The sequence below is a fragment of the Amblyomma americanum genome, chromosome 4 (genome assembly GCF_052857255.1).
Source record: "Amblyomma americanum isolate KBUSLIRL-KWMA chromosome 4, ASM5285725v1, whole genome shotgun sequence".
In the NCBI taxonomy this organism is placed as follows: Eukaryota; Metazoa; Arthropoda; class Arachnida; order Ixodida; family Ixodidae; genus Amblyomma; species Amblyomma americanum.
Genome location: NC_135500.1, coordinates 113,113,718 through 113,128,938, shown reverse-complemented (window position 1 = coordinate 113,128,938; position 15,221 = coordinate 113,113,718). Strand labels below are relative to the sequence as shown.

The 15,221-nt window shown below is 44.9% G+C and overlaps 1 protein-coding gene across 1 annotated transcript in view; it reads left to right on the top strand.

Moving 5' to 3' along the window:
* The window catches only part of LOC144130311 (soluble guanylate cyclase 88E-like), a 174,691-nt gene extending 159,692 nt beyond the window's left edge, over positions 1-14,999 (top strand). Inside the window, exons 10-14 of the mRNA XM_077664257.1 lie at positions 3,052-3,198; positions 5,351-5,507; positions 6,654-6,763; positions 9,863-9,952; positions 10,742-14,999. Of these exons, the coding sequence (XP_077520383.1) occupies positions 3,052-3,198; positions 5,351-5,507; positions 6,654-6,763; positions 9,863-9,952; positions 10,742-11,437 (1,200 nt within the window). The 3' untranslated portion in view covers positions 11,438-14,999. The remainder of the gene's footprint in view (positions 1-3,051; positions 3,199-5,350; positions 5,508-6,653; positions 6,764-9,862; positions 9,953-10,741) is intronic.
* Positions 15,000-15,221: the final 222 nt, after the last annotated feature.

Genomic DNA, 15,221 nt, shown 5'->3' with positions numbered 1-15,221 from the left:
GTAGAGAGCGAGGAGGAAAGTTCTTTCGCCTCTTGTAAAGTCACACAGAGTCACTACAGTGGAAACGTGATTGCAGCCTAGGTCTCCACGAATTCTCCCGGTGATGAGTGGAAAGTTAGAAAGACTGTTTTCATGCTAGCTTTAAGTGTGTTATCTTTGGAGCGTTTCCTTACTTCAGAGAACGCTTTGAAGGAACAACTTTTATATAGATCGCACATCTTGGTTATTTATTGTAGTACCCAGGGCACCACAAAATGGAATTACTGTTGGGGCCAATAACACAACCTACCTGTTAAAGCTGGTAACAATTCCCCCGTGCCATCACCCCGAATAGATTGTGACGAGCCAAAATAGCAATAAAAAGACAACATTCAAACTGTAGCAAACCTAAAACAAACAATGTGAGAGAAACACATCACCACTAAGGCACCAAAACATGGTAGGTATATACAGAAGTGGTGCGAAAGACTCGCCTGTTCTAAATAAAATAACTTCTCTAAGTAGCTTATTGCAATCGCTTATAGACCATGAGGCTGACCTTTCTCCAGAAAGTCTGCTTTATTCGAGGTTCGCGCTACGGAAGTAACTAGTTCGACAGATCAGGACATTTTCGCAATGCCTTGCGCGAGACGTCTGCAAACTTGCGATATATTGCCTTGCATGTTTGAAGCCCTAGAAACCGCCCCTGCAACCCATGCTCAATGAAGCTCCTGGCGTAATTAGCCCCCGAAGAAGAACATATAGCGTTAAGGCCATACAATCGTCAAGCGTTCGTAATTCACCGCGACTGCGGCAGCATGCCAGCCATTCGAATTTACGGCGTAGAGTGACACACGTTACGCGACCCAGGAAAGTTTTTACGCAACCCGCACCGCACCGCAGTGAGCACCGATGGCGACACTGGCGACCGGCTCAGAGACAAAAACGATCCGGGAGCGTTCGTCTAGTTTCAATCTCGGGTGAGAAGTTCTCAAAGAAGGCGAGGGAATGTAGCGTCTCTATGGGGCTTCGGCCATTCGGACGTGAGACGTTAATGAACGTGCGCTGTACCAGACGCTCGTTAAGTTTCTCGTGCTTGAGCGCACACTTAACTTGCAACGCCATCACGGGTGAAAAGAGGGAGGGTCGGCAACGGTGCGTCCTGAAACTACCGCATTCTCTCTGCCCGCAAGGCAATTGAAGACGGCCTTGCCGCTAACCCTTGGACGCTTAATTAACCTGCGTGGACGCGCAAATGCAGCCGTGCTGTTTGCCTTTGTGCCTTTAAGAGCCAGTCGAGTTTGTTCTCTTCGAGCACTATTTTACTGTGCGGAATTTTCGCCCGAACATTAAGCTCTCTGGGCTCTCGGTGCGTCAGGAAGCCATTAAGCTCGAGAGGTTTTCTCCAAAGTGGGTTGAAAAGGGGAAATTACCATACCGGTTCGGGACTCCGCAGTGAATTCTCTTTGTGAAAATATGACTGTATCTTCAATGAATTCGCCCAAGTAGCGAACTTTACTGATGTTTGAACTGCTTGGGGGCTTTTTGGAATCAATGAAACGAGCAATGAAAAACATGTGCGCTGTCGGACGTCTCCGAATGAGCCAGGTAGGAAATTGCAGCCTGCGCAGGGTTCTAAACCGTGCTCTCAATTCGTATAGTTATTGCTTGAAAGCAAAGTTTACTACTAAGGTTTTATTTTTGAACTCTTCCTTAGAGAGGAATGAGACACCAAAGCTACTACTTAAACAGAAGGTACCCAATTTAAGCGTATTTCATGTGGCCCATTTCAATGATTGCATTTCTGTATAAGTAAAAACTTTTGTTCACATTAATTCTAAATACCGAGATCTCACGGCACTGATATATTATTATACGACTGAATATACTATAAATTTATTGACTGAAACACCTGCAATGTCCGAATGAAGTTTTGTCTTGATATATCAACAATGACAGTGCGTGAATTGGCAGCAGACGCATGCCACATTTATGGCATCGTGCTCAACGGCCAAAGGAGCAAATACAAAAAAGCTCCCATGCCGATGCATCTGCGGAGAGGAAAGCTGGAGAGAAAATTGTAAGCAAGCTGAAAAGTGTTTGCTTCAGATCGCTTTTTCCACTAGGGTCCCGAAAACAATGCAACTTTTGCGTCTGGAAGAAACACTGTGCAAGAAAGGCATGCTTAATTTATTGGTTTCTAATCTCTACAATTTCTCAGCTCTACAATTTCTAGTAAGCGCGTGTTGATTTCTTGAGCGGATCCTTTTCTTTAGCTGGCTTCACATTGACAATCATTATGCTTGGCTTTTTAGTGCCATGATTATTACTACAAATTTCAGGAGCTATTCTGAATCTTTAAATATTGACATTGTAAACTGTCATCTATTCTGATTTATGAGACAATTGTTGAAATTTATTTAGTGTGAAATGCTTGGGAAATGGGTCTTTGACTCCACCTTGAGAAATCGAAATTACCTTGTGCCATGGCGCTCATTGGCCGTAGATGCATGCCTTTGCGCCATAAAATCCATAATCATCAAATTAGCTTGCCGCTTTAAGCGCACAAAAGGAATGATCATCAGAATTATGTGAAACACAAACGACATCTTTAAGACTTTTAAGGACTGCCGTTATTGCGGGGATCACTAGGATTCTTCACACTTTTCACATATTCAAGCTATCATTAGCTAATGCTTAACAATACACCGGAGCCAAGCAGGGTAAAGAACTTCAGCTTAATTGTTCACTAGTGCACTTATAATAAGCCACATTATCTGCGTACATAATTCGTTCAAACGAGTACATTTTCGTGTTTCGCCTGAAACACAATACCTGTGAAGTGATTTCTTTTTTATGTATTTCATCGCGCAATTCAACAGAGAAAGAAATACTCCGATTTTCTATATACAGTAATCAAGAGCACGGTTGAAGTGGTGCTCACATTTTGGGCACGTGGAATATTTTTTACGCGTGGCTAAAGTTAGCTGGAACACGAGGTATTACAAAGGCCTCTGATGCTCGGCCTTGCATCATGGTCGGCGGAAGGGTCACTTGGCGCTTCTCTCGCAGTACTTCGAGAAGGTGACGATCCTGTTCAGCGACGTGGTGTCCTTCACCGAGATCTGCAGCCGGATCACGCCCATGGAGGTGGTCTCCATGCTCAACTCCATGTACTCACTCTTCGACGAACTCACCGAGAAGCATGGCGTCTACAAAGTAAGCGTGCGTTGTGAACTACTGCGCCAGATAGGTAGTAGATTTGTGATGATTTATCACTAGTCTTATTCAGCACCGTCATATATTATGCTAGGAGCTACGTCAGCACATAGCCTGCGTACGTCTGCACAAAGTATACCAAATAATAGGTAGTTTTTAAAAATAGTTTTTTTTTATAGCAAAGATATTGGTTTTGCGGCATAGTATTCCCAGTGTTGGCGGGCACCAAAAAAACCGGTGCGCAGATTTAACCAGTAAGCTGGTTAACTAGTTTTTAATAATTACCTTTTGAACTATTAGGGTTAGCCGCCTGGTTGCAAGTAGGTAGGTTTTTCGCCGGTCGCTAGTAATAGCCATATCAGTTTTTAGAATTTCGAAAACGTGAATTGCCTTGGTGCTGTGACTCAAAAAATTATGGTTACATCGTGCCAAAATACAAGCAATTTCGAAAAGCTTGCAGGGAATAGAACCACCCCAGAACACGTAACCAGTCAAAGCAGACAGATTTCGTCGAGCCACATCAGCGGAGTTGATCACGTTTTCTAAATTCTAAAAACTGATAAGGCTATTGCCGTAACGAAGCGGCTAACTCTAATAGTTAAAAAATAATTATTAGAAACTAGTTCACCAGCTTTTTAGGTCACCGCAAAAGTCATATAGTTGCCTCAAAAATTCTATTTTTGAATATTACTTGCTCTTCCCTGACAGACCTGGCAGATGCCAAGTGCTGTATGTAAGCCTAGTAAAACTAACTGCTGCGTTTGCTATAAAAAGGTGAGCAGATTCTTTTGTCGAAGCGTTATTAAGGGCAGCTTCAACCTTAAAATATTTTCTTCGCATTGCGCGCCTTGTTCTTGAGAAGCTGTCGCACCTTGGGAGTAACTGCGGCTAGTTCACCTTGGCTTGGCAAACCACGTCGAAAGTGTGTCGAGAAACGTTGCTATGCTTCGAATGCTTAGCGTCCATGAGGTCTTTTATTGTACGCTCTGCATGAATGACCAGCCTGTGCCAAAAGTTTAGAGACTTGGGAGTTCACTTGCAGCATCCGTGGAAGTCCTTACCTTCGGAAGGGGTGGGACCAGGGTTCCTCTTAACTTCAAGAGATTTCGAACACGGGGAGTGCATGGCAAGCCACACGGCGCGGCCACGGAAAAAAAAAGCATAGGGCTTCAAATTTTTGACTAATGGTGTACACTGTCCGACGTAGCCTCGGCAGTGGCGTCACGAAAAGGGAGCGGCGTCCAACTGCGGACTCGTGCAACGCAACACTGGTATGGATCAGGGGTGGTTTTCCATCGTCAACCTGTAAAACACGAGGCGAAAAATTCAGTATGTGCCACTACCCTTGGCTTTTAAGGCTACGCTCTCTTAATTGAGCCATAAACGTTCGGCCGCGAGGCGGAGCCCTTCAACAGGTTTTTAATGCGTAAGCTTTGCATGACTATGTATGCGGTTTCGTGTCATCACGATAACGTTCGAACGAATTGATTTATAAAAAAGAGAATGGTTGCATTAGATAGAGCATCAAAAAAATCTCGCAGCGGAAATCATGAGGTGCATGTGGGGCAATTAGTTATTTAATTAGAACAAAAAATGTTTAAAAAGTGGGCGGGGCTGGAGCAAAAGTGGCGCCAAATTTGAAAACACCGGAAGTGTAGACGGAGCGAAGAGTGGCGCCAAGTTTGAAAACAAAGCGTGGCGCCAAGTTTGAGTACTCGAAATGGGCAATGATGGAACTTGATTAATTTAGGCAAAGAGGGGCAAAGAGAGCGAGCAGGCGTCAATGCTTATGCATTCCTTCAATGCGGGTTCCGCATTGATCTGATAATCTTGTTTACAACTAGCGTTCCCAACGTTTGTTCCACTTGCCCCTTTTAGGTCGCTAGCCGTGAGCGGTGCAATAAATAAAAAATAAATAAGTATTTGAAAGGTCCTTAAAATATGACAAAGTGACCACCCGTTTTCCTTTCCGGCGACCCTCGAGGCACATAACAATGCCTGGTATACACAAAATTAGGAAAGCATTGCATGAAAGAGCGTGTAAAGAACAGCCACAACGACCGATTCGGCGATTTAGTATTACTTTAATGATGAAGGTGGGCTATCGACAATGTTCACTTTACGCGTACAACCCGTTATTTCCCCCCTTCAGGTGGAGACGATTGGCGACGCGTACATGGTTGTGTCCGGAGCGCCCGAGCCGGAGCCCAACCATTCGGAGAAGGTGTGCGAGATGAGTCTCGCTATGGTCAAGGTCATCGGGGACCTCAAGGACCCATCCACGGGAGAGAGCCTCAAGATACGCGTCGGTACGTCTCCCTCGGCTCAGGTCTGCGTCACCGGAGGCAGGCTGCATGAGTAGAGCTAGAAGGTTTGCACTGTGCAACCACCATCACGCGGTAGTCTGCCTAAGCCCAAAAGCTTCGCTCCATCTCACGGATCATTTAGCGTAGCGAAGTTTGGGATACCATACATTTCATCTTCCTTAGCGCGATGGCGACGGTAGTTCCAAACTGAAACGTAACATTCCGTCAGAGGGAATCATTACGGGGTACACAAGGCGTGGAAAATATGCGCAAAAAAAAAACGTTCCCCAAATATTTTCTGTATGGCTTCTACCTTGTAGTATGGGCGTAATTACTCATTGGCATCCACCCAGGTGCAGCCATAGGGCTACAAAGGAAAGCTATACAGCTTTCTCAGAAACTTCGCAGTTGGAAAATTTGTCCTGGTATGGGGTTCGAACCTGGGGCCACCGCGTGTACATTGTGCTTGTACATTGTTTTCATATCGTTTGTATGACGTCAGATTGAGTCCATGCGAAACCTGGCTTCTCCGTTTGCGTTGTCCGCATATGATCTGCGTCCGCCCTTCTGGCTCCCGAATGAGTCACACGGTAAGCGCTCGGAAATATGGAAATCGTCGCATGAAGCGCGCAACGATAGTTCTAACCCCCTACGCAGTGAGTGCGCTCACTGCAACGCCCGTAAACGCAATAAAGGTATATTTTCGAGAACTCGTTCAGTTCGGCGCAGCTTGGTAACATATTTATTGGTGGGCAGTGCACACGGAAGCTTTCAATTGCGCACATGATGATGACGCTGACCCAGTTTAATGCGTCCTCTACTGCTATTACTATAAACGGAACAACAAATACCTTTAAAATAAAAACAAAGAACAACAAAGACCGGAAACCAAGACAACGTGTAAAGGCAGGATAAAGAGGCCTTGGCTAGTGAAAAATACGCCAAGTGAAGTCCTGCTAGGAGGCTTAATCCTCGTGGGAGCAACCGGATCTACCGATGATGCTGAGGCTGATTATGATGTATTTAATGTCAGAGTTTGGAAAGGCATCGAAACTTTCTTCTCTGAGCCACGCGCCAGAGAAAAAGTTGTTTTCCACGCGAGGCATAAGGCAAGCAACCGGCGTTCAACAACTACGTGTGCGTATGCAGGCGTCCATTCCGGAGCCGTGGTGGCCGGCGTGGTGGGTCTGAAGATGCCGCGGTACTGCCTCTTCGGTGACTCAGTCAACACGGCATCGCGAATGGAAAGCACCAGTGAGGTGAGACTGCTTTTCAGGTGACTAAAGACTTCAGGCGGAGCACAAAAGCCGGTCGTCATCTGAAGCGGAGTTGTGAGGAGAGGGAAGGAGCTGTGGCACTGTATCTCACCGGCGCTAGCCTTCCGAGGAAGATGAAAGGAGCGGTAACTGCATGCTGATCTCTCTTTTTTTTTTTGCTCCCGATGGCCTATGGTTTGGACATCCGTCTTGTACGTGGAAGGTGTGGTGTTGGATGCGCATTGCCTCCGGGTGCCCGACGGTTTTATAATGAGTGGAAGCTTGCCGGCGGCCCGGTGCTAAACTTTTCAGGGGTGAGACGCTTGAGAAAAAGTCTTTGGGCTATGCCCGGTTAAGAACGGGTACTTTTGTTTCATTTCAGTCATCCAGAATTGCACAAAGCGCTCTCACTGAATGTTATCTCCGACGTATACACACACAGCAGATACACTACCATGAGCAGGGCGTCAAAACAAGTTTGGTCCGTTGTCACCAAAACATTCATTCGCTAGGGCGAGGAATGTGAGATTCTTCTGCAAGCTTTCACGCATTGACCTGACGTAGAGCAGCGGTAAATACTGATTAGCGGGCTCGAATATTTTATCCTGACTGCTTTTTTGGTTTTAGATTTGGTTTTATGTTTTTTAACGTCCTAAAGCTACTCAGAATTTGAGGGATGCCGTAATGGAGGGCTCCGGCAGCAAACGCACTTAGATACTGAGTAAACGTGAAGAATATTTTTCCAGTGGGGGAGGGGGGAGGGGTGTTCCCTGCCTTTTTTGGTGTTTCTTTTGTGAGGGCGCCTAAGAACACTTGGAGTATAATAAGGCAGACCTTGCACACGAAGCGCCCTGGTGCCTCAGTGTCTCAAAAGTGAGTAGCCACCACACCATGCATTCGTCCTAAACATCCCTCCGGCTAGCAAAAACATCGGTGTTTTGTTAACCAGATTATTAAATAAGAAAATTCGATAGCATTTCGAAGTCGGCCCACCCCAAAAATTACAGAGCAGGCCCATAATTGTCCGAGCAGGTCCACCCAAGAAAATGAATTAAGGCGGATTAGTTGGGATTAGCTAATTGTTAAAGGCAGATTAGTGGGAATAAGTGAGCGCATTAAGGTGAAGTAGTCGCTGCGGTTAGCATAATTCCATGTGATAATCCATTGGAAGGTACTGGAACGTTCCGGTCCTCAGATTTACAAATTTTGCGGTGCTGATGACGCCATGGTCCTTTCGACCAATCAGAGAATTTAATTTTAAACGATAACCTAAATGCTAACGCATTATAAAAAAAATCCGGATGATAGTCGTCAGTTTGTCTTCTTCGTCGCAGGAAAAAATGAGGACATTGCCCACAAGCCGCGGTATGGGAGGCCTTGAGTGATTTGCGAGCGTACCCAATGATTGTGCAGTGCAGATGACAAAGCCGCGAATAATGTGAAGTGCGCGAAAGACAGCTGTTAATGTTCGGACAAAATATTTATAGAAGAATCGGCATGTGCATTTTAACGGTTCCAAGCATTACAAGGTGCACTTGACCGATGTATTTAAAATAAAATAAAATATAAGGACGTATCAATAAGCCGTTATCGTTTCTGATAGTTTCTGCATTGCCCTCTGCCTTGTAAATACCAAAACGGCAATTTGTGAGGTCGTGGTAATAAGTACGAAGTTAAACTGACACGCGGACGTTATCTAGTTTGTTTCAGTGAATTTTTTTTTTAAAATGAAAGTGGAGGACGTGACAAAATGCATGAAACTGGATGAGCCCTCGTTTCCCATCTTAAGTTCAGGGCAGTCAGAACGTTCAATTGCATTCACTTAGAATCCTGCTGTTAACAATACAAACATGAGGAAAGAACAAGCTACGTGTTAACACCCAATACATACTGAACATCAATACGAGTTAACGCAGTCAAACAAACGCATGATGGAATCCGCGGCAACACATTGGTAAGGCGAGCAAATACATGTCTGTCTGGACGAGGCAAGAAAATTGAAACAAATAGCAGCAGGCTAGGACCTGAAAAAGTTTGCAAGATTACTGATTACTATATTGGTAAGCGTTGCTACATATGTAAAACGATCGTCAAATGCTTTTTGGTGGATTTTGAAGGGCTTAAATGGTAACATTAGATCGGTGTATCATGCATAATGTTACGTAGCTTTTTCGTGATCATAAATAATCTGTTCCAAATTAATTGTTCGAATTTTTCTTGTTTTATGTAAATGCGATCGAAGGTTACATTGCAGAAATATATCTGCATATTTAGTGTAAAGACGTTTTTGTTAATTGCATCAGTTTACTGTAATGCACATTGTTGGCCAGCAATAAAGGATATTTTGAAAGATTTGCTAGTTCGCGTATCCTTCTATCAAAAATGTGAAGTCGACAATGAATGAATTTTTGCAGCACAAGCAGCCTGTCATAATTTCGCTCCATCGTAAAGCACCGCGCTATTCTGTAAAGTACTACTCAGTATAATAATGCATAATATCAACTTTTCATTCAGCCCATGAGCAGTAAGTGGTGTTATGTGCCTTGTGCAGCCCATAGAACTGGAAACATCGGTTGGAAGACAATTAATATGTGGAGTTCAATATATTTCATTCTGAATTTCAAAGTGTCGCTTTTTTGGCAACTTAATTTGCGATTTTTAAATAGTGCGAACATTGCTTTGTGCGCCTTGAGTTGCAAACAATTCTCCTAGTGCAAAATTAAGGGCCGAGATAGGTAAGTATTTGCTTTCTATTTTACGTCTTGCGCATATTGACCTGCAAAAATAAAGTAGTTTCATCAGCAAACATTGCTATTTCAGGTGTGAATGTAATTTCCAGAGTGCCGATCATAAAATACGCAAACAGTGTTCTGTGCTACGCGTGGAATTTTAGGAACTTCCGCTCTATATCAACACTCTGCATGACTTGTGTGCCTCAAAGTGATGTCCTTTTAGTGAGAACTGGTGCCTGGACTCCAACCAGCGACGCTCGAATCGAGGCGCCCAAATGTTCAAATGACCTGTCTTAATCTATACACCATTTACGCGTCCAAATGTGTGATGCCTTCGAGCGAGTTTTGATATATTTTTTTTTCTTTGCAGGCACTACGAGTACACATCAGTCAAAAGACGAAAGACCTTTTGGACGAATCCAAGTGGATAATTAAGGAGCGCGGAACTGTGGAAATAAAGGTATGTGTGTCTGGCCCTGAACGCTGTTGAGTAAGTTCTGTCTCGCCTTAGTAGCGACAGCGAAATCATTATAAAATTTTAAGATTAAAAAGACTGTGATCTCCATAGGAGTGCGTTTCATGCCATCTGCAAGGATATTTGATGTTTCCGTAAGCTCTGTTTAGAAGGAATTCGTGCTTCCAGAGTCCCAGCCAAGTGCTCCCACGTGCATTTAATACACAGTATGTTGTGATTCCAAGTTGACTGTTCATTACTATCACACCACTGCTTTACGATTACCCGTGTGTAGCTTCTTGCTTAGGTACGTTCTTAGCATCAAACCCCGCTCGAGGCTTAAGTTTTGGTTTTCTGGTGGATTCCACTCGCACATAAAATTTAGCAGTGGTTCGGAAATGTTCGGTCTGACGTTCGGCGTCATGTTCACAGTGCTGTCCGGAGGACTTTCGGCTAAACAATTCAAGGGAAACTTTGTGGAAAATAGACAGCAAAAAGGAGAGAAAACCCACAGACAAGAGTTGCTCTGTGGCGTTCCTTTCTTTCGTTATGTGTGTTTGCACAAAATTTTCTTTGTAATGACCGTTAACCAACTTGCCGAGCAGTGTGCGCTACTCAACGTTGTTCGCCTTAATTTGTCTAGAATGGAAGCTAAACGTATTTTATGACGAAAACGCCGTTAAAATAAGATTTTAGAACTCTACAATGCGCTCGTTGCTTTAAAGACAACCTATTGAATGTTCTAAAAAACGCGCCCACGTAATATGCTATATTACCATCGATCTTCTATCGCAGGGCAAAGGCTCGATGAAGACGTACTGGCTGCAGGGTAAAAAGGGCGCAGGCAGCACCATCCGACGGTACCCGGAACAAGAGTCGAAACGCCGAAAGTCTTCAGTAGGGGCCCGCTCCGTGTACTCTCCTGTCACTTACGAGGAGATCGCCAAGCACTCACCGTGCAACACGCCACCGCCCCAGGGAGGCACGTCTTCACTGAAGCCGACCGCGGGCGTGATCCCCTCTCCGGCGACGAACAACGCACCTGGCACCGCGGTCGTCAAGAACATCGCAGGGAACACCGACCTGTCGAACGGCGGCAACTGTTCGCCCAAGCGCCGTACTGTGAGTGTCGCTCCCACCACGACCCCGATCACCGCTTCGCCCAGGGAGTCCAACGGTCGGCCCGCCCCCCGCAAGACGGCCTGGACGGAATTGGAACTCAAGGTTCCGGCCCAGCCTCTGTCCCCCGCCACGGTGGTGACCATGCCTCCACCCGCTATGCTCTCTGCGGTCGGACTGCAACCTCCCTGCCAACACTGCACGCATTGTCACAACAGCTACAACCAGCGAAGGCTGGCGGACGCTTCGTCGGTCGAGTCCAGGGGTGATAAGCTGGGCTGCTGGGCGTCTTCGCAGCAGCACCGCGGTGGTGTCGGTGGCCACCTGCCTTCCAGCACAAGTGGCGGCGGTACCCCGTGTTCCATTCTGTGAGGGACTGCGTTGGAGGCAGGGCAGTTTGATTCGGCGAGGACCATTACCCGAATCCACTGCCTCAACTGCGATAGAAGTCTTCATGGGTTCGTGGTGCGTTCGACTGGCTTGAAAGACTCACTTGTGAGCTCAACATGCGTACACGCGGCGGCTGGTGCAATGCGTGGCGCAAGTCACGAAAACTTTTTTCTTTGTATTTGTGTAAGCCACAAAGAAGGTTGGCTGCTAAACAAAAGTCAGCTTTTTTTTGCGGATTTCGGCGGTGGGCACAGCCAGAAAAACTATAACCCGAGGCAGCATGCAAATGACTGGAGAACGTAATGTAGCAGGCTTTCCAGCTGGCAAGTTCTTAACGTGCTGCTGTGGTTCTGGCTGCAGTCTCAAGCGCCGCGAAGCCTTCCACGTGGTGCACTCACGTGGATTCCTCACTCTAGGCTGTGAATGCATCTTTTTTTTTGCATCTTCTTCGTTGCATCTTGTCATTATGCTGTCACTGTGGTAGTTAGACATTGTTTAGTTATTGTTTCTATGTTACGAAAAATACTGGGCAGGCTGTACTTCGCTGCTTGATAGACGTACAATACTTGTGCTTGGCCAAAGGCACAGGTAGAGAAGAAAAGTGCTCGTGGTGTTTGCATTCATGTGCACGCTAGCATCTGCATTAACCGCGACTATGTGAGAGCAGTCAGGACTGTAGCGAAAAGAAGAAACCGTTTTGCTTCAGCTTTTCTACCAGCTGATTCGAGGCTCACTACGTTAAGCATGCACAGAAAGCTGTATGCAGTGCCATTATTTTTATTCATTGTACAACACAAAGTTACAGTGTTCCTATTTGTGGGTCATAGCAGCAGTAGAACTGCGTACAGCATACTTGATCATTTTGGGGCTCGTGGCGAACTTGTTCGTTTTTGTAGTGATGGCGGATGTCTTCTGCGCCTAAATACTGTATCTAGCATCGATGAGTGCTGCTTCTCTCGCTTTCTGCTTAGCTAGGAAAAGTCAACAGAAGCACCGGCGGTTGAGCATAAGAGCAGTCCTAGAATATGCCGCGTGTAATTCGATAGCGTTTGTAGATGTCGTGTAGCAAGACTTCGTTATAAGTTTTAAGTCCATATTTTAAGAGCTTTGCAAGCTGACTGGGCATTTAATCGCAGGTCTGCTGCGACTGTGATGACGATTGTAATTGAACTACGTTCGCGTTTCCTGGATTGTTTTCGGAAACAGTTTCCTGTGATAACGATTTCGGATTCATTTAAACATTATCCAAATTGTCTTTTCCCTCATGCAAGAAAAGAAAATATTTTAAAGTTTTTGACGCGTTCGACCGAGCATGTTGCGTGCAAGTAGTTCCGTTTTAAAACGTACGTTACCACAGGTTTGCTTAGTGTGCGTAAATGTAGTTCTCATACTCCACGTTAAACCAGTTAAGACCTTACATGAGTCCGAAAATTGTGTTCCTGCGGTCTTGCTGTGGAGGGAGTATATACTGCCTACGCATGCTCCCGTCGTCATGACAGTCAAGTATCAGTCAAGCTGGCTAGGCCTGACACGGAGAATGAGCCAGTGTGTAGGTTAACGAAAGGGATGCCTTAACTATCAAGTCCTAACGCACCTTTCGAATTCATCGAAACCAAGTCGTTTATCGTGCGCACAGTACGAGCCTGTTGTGATGGTTATACGGGCATCAGCTTGGTTCCGGCGAGCGCATGCGAAGTGTCTGTGATGTTAGCAACGATGGAGATGGAAAGCTTGTCTGCCATCGTTGCCGCAAAGGTACGCTCGGGAGTAATGAAAAGGAGTGATACGATGACTTATTCTTGGAGGTGTTTTAATCTGTTTGTTGCTGCGAGGATGCTCTGTGAAAGAAATCAGTAAAGCGTCATGAAAAGTATTTTCATAAGCATTTACTCATGAGATAGAAAAAGTGAGGTTTATTGATGTACCTGGAGCGCTAGGTGCTATTATCATGAGTCCCGATGCCACCTTAGATAGGCGCGAAGGTCGCGATAAAAAGTGCACCAGTTTTTCAAGTTCTGTAGTTTATATGCTATCGCTATCTTATTTGTATGAGGCGTACTTTAAATCAGTTGGTTTTCTATATGGTTTTTGTACCTCATGCAGTTTAACCAATTCAAAAATGTCTTGTTATATATTAACAACACATCTGATTGTGCAGCTTTATTTGGCGGGACACGTGCTATGAATTATTGCTTTGCTCATGGTCGAAATATATTTAAAGTGCCTCCAATATAAACAGGTTATATTGTGGATGGAGAAAATTTTGTTATTTGTTGATTTAATAGGTACTTCCGTGAACACTGGTAATTAGATCCAGAAAGTCTTTCATTGTAACCTATTCCTGTGTTCCCAAAGTGCTCTTGGTGCAGTCAGGCTGGATTACAGCCAGTTTGCGCAAGCGATTTGCTGTACGGTTATAATAAACACGAATTAGACCGCATGGGAGGAAGAATGAAGCGAGCTGTCCTCCAGCGCATTTCCTTTTAGTAACAGGGTTCGCTGCCCAAGTCACGTGGTACATATCGATCACTAAATATACGGAGTTTTACACTGTAATGTATAATAACTTATGCAGTTAGCAATGAAAGTAGCCTCTTAAACACGGCACCGGAAATTTTGAGGTTAGCAAACAGAGGAGGTTGAAACGAGAGTTAAAATCATCGTAACTGCTAGAACTTCGCGTGTTTTGAAGAAGGAATTGTTATCTGTTGCATACCGTAAGCGTTTTGTATTTTTAGTGATGGAAATCTCGACCAGGGCTTGGGCAGCACATCCCATTCCTGAAAAGAAAGTGCGCCAGAGGACTGTAAGTAAATTCGGGCATAGAGAGTAATTAAAGTGTACGGTCCTTCGTATGGCATGGTGCCACATGATTGAGCCTATCTTGGTGTTACACGGTATTGGCTTGGCCTTTGAACTTGCACAAAACATTCGAATTATTTGCTCACTGCCGGAAGTTTTTTGCCTTGCTCTCTCTCCTCCGAATCCGAACATACAACGCCATTGTTGTCGAGCTCCTCATTATTTTTCGTACTGTGAATCCTCATAGAAAAAATTAATCATGAAAAAAAGAGCACCCTCATAGGTGATCGTTTGAAAGGTTTTTGTGTTCGCGCCCTTTTTTCCTTATTTATTGACTTGCTTATGTGTCTCATATCAATTACGCGTTTTCAGATGTAGTACCGACGCATTTGCGCAACGCAATCCTTGCTGCCCTCAACCAGTCTGGGTGTGTCGTATCTTGCGACTTTCTACTGCACGAGGTAATATTTTTGAGTGAGTGCAAGAATCTACTGGTATGAAAACGTGTCTGTTGCTGTGGCTGCTTTAGTGCAGCTAAACCTAATTGCTTCCAGAGCGTACATAGAAGCACGGCCGGCATCGCTCGCGCTTTTCTTGTGCGTGTCTTCTGTAGTCAGCGTTGTCCTCACTGTTAGTCACATTGTTGTTGCTGTTTGAAGATGCTCTGTAAGAAGGTTTAATTTCTGAGTGAAATAAAGGGAACGGAAGACAAAAAGAGCAATACAATAAAGCAAGAACTGTTGCTGTTGTCCTATTAATACAGTGGGGTAGTTCGGCTCTGCGGTGTTTTACAACCCAGGGCGCTCGAGAAATTATTGCGTGCAGCTTCTCCTTTTCATACCCGTGAAAGATATCTCAGTGCGGTCTCGGCACGTGGACCGTACGTGAAGGCGGAGAATATTTGCTTGATAGAATACAACGATAATACGTTCATTTAACTGCAAAAAATAAATAATATTAGTAA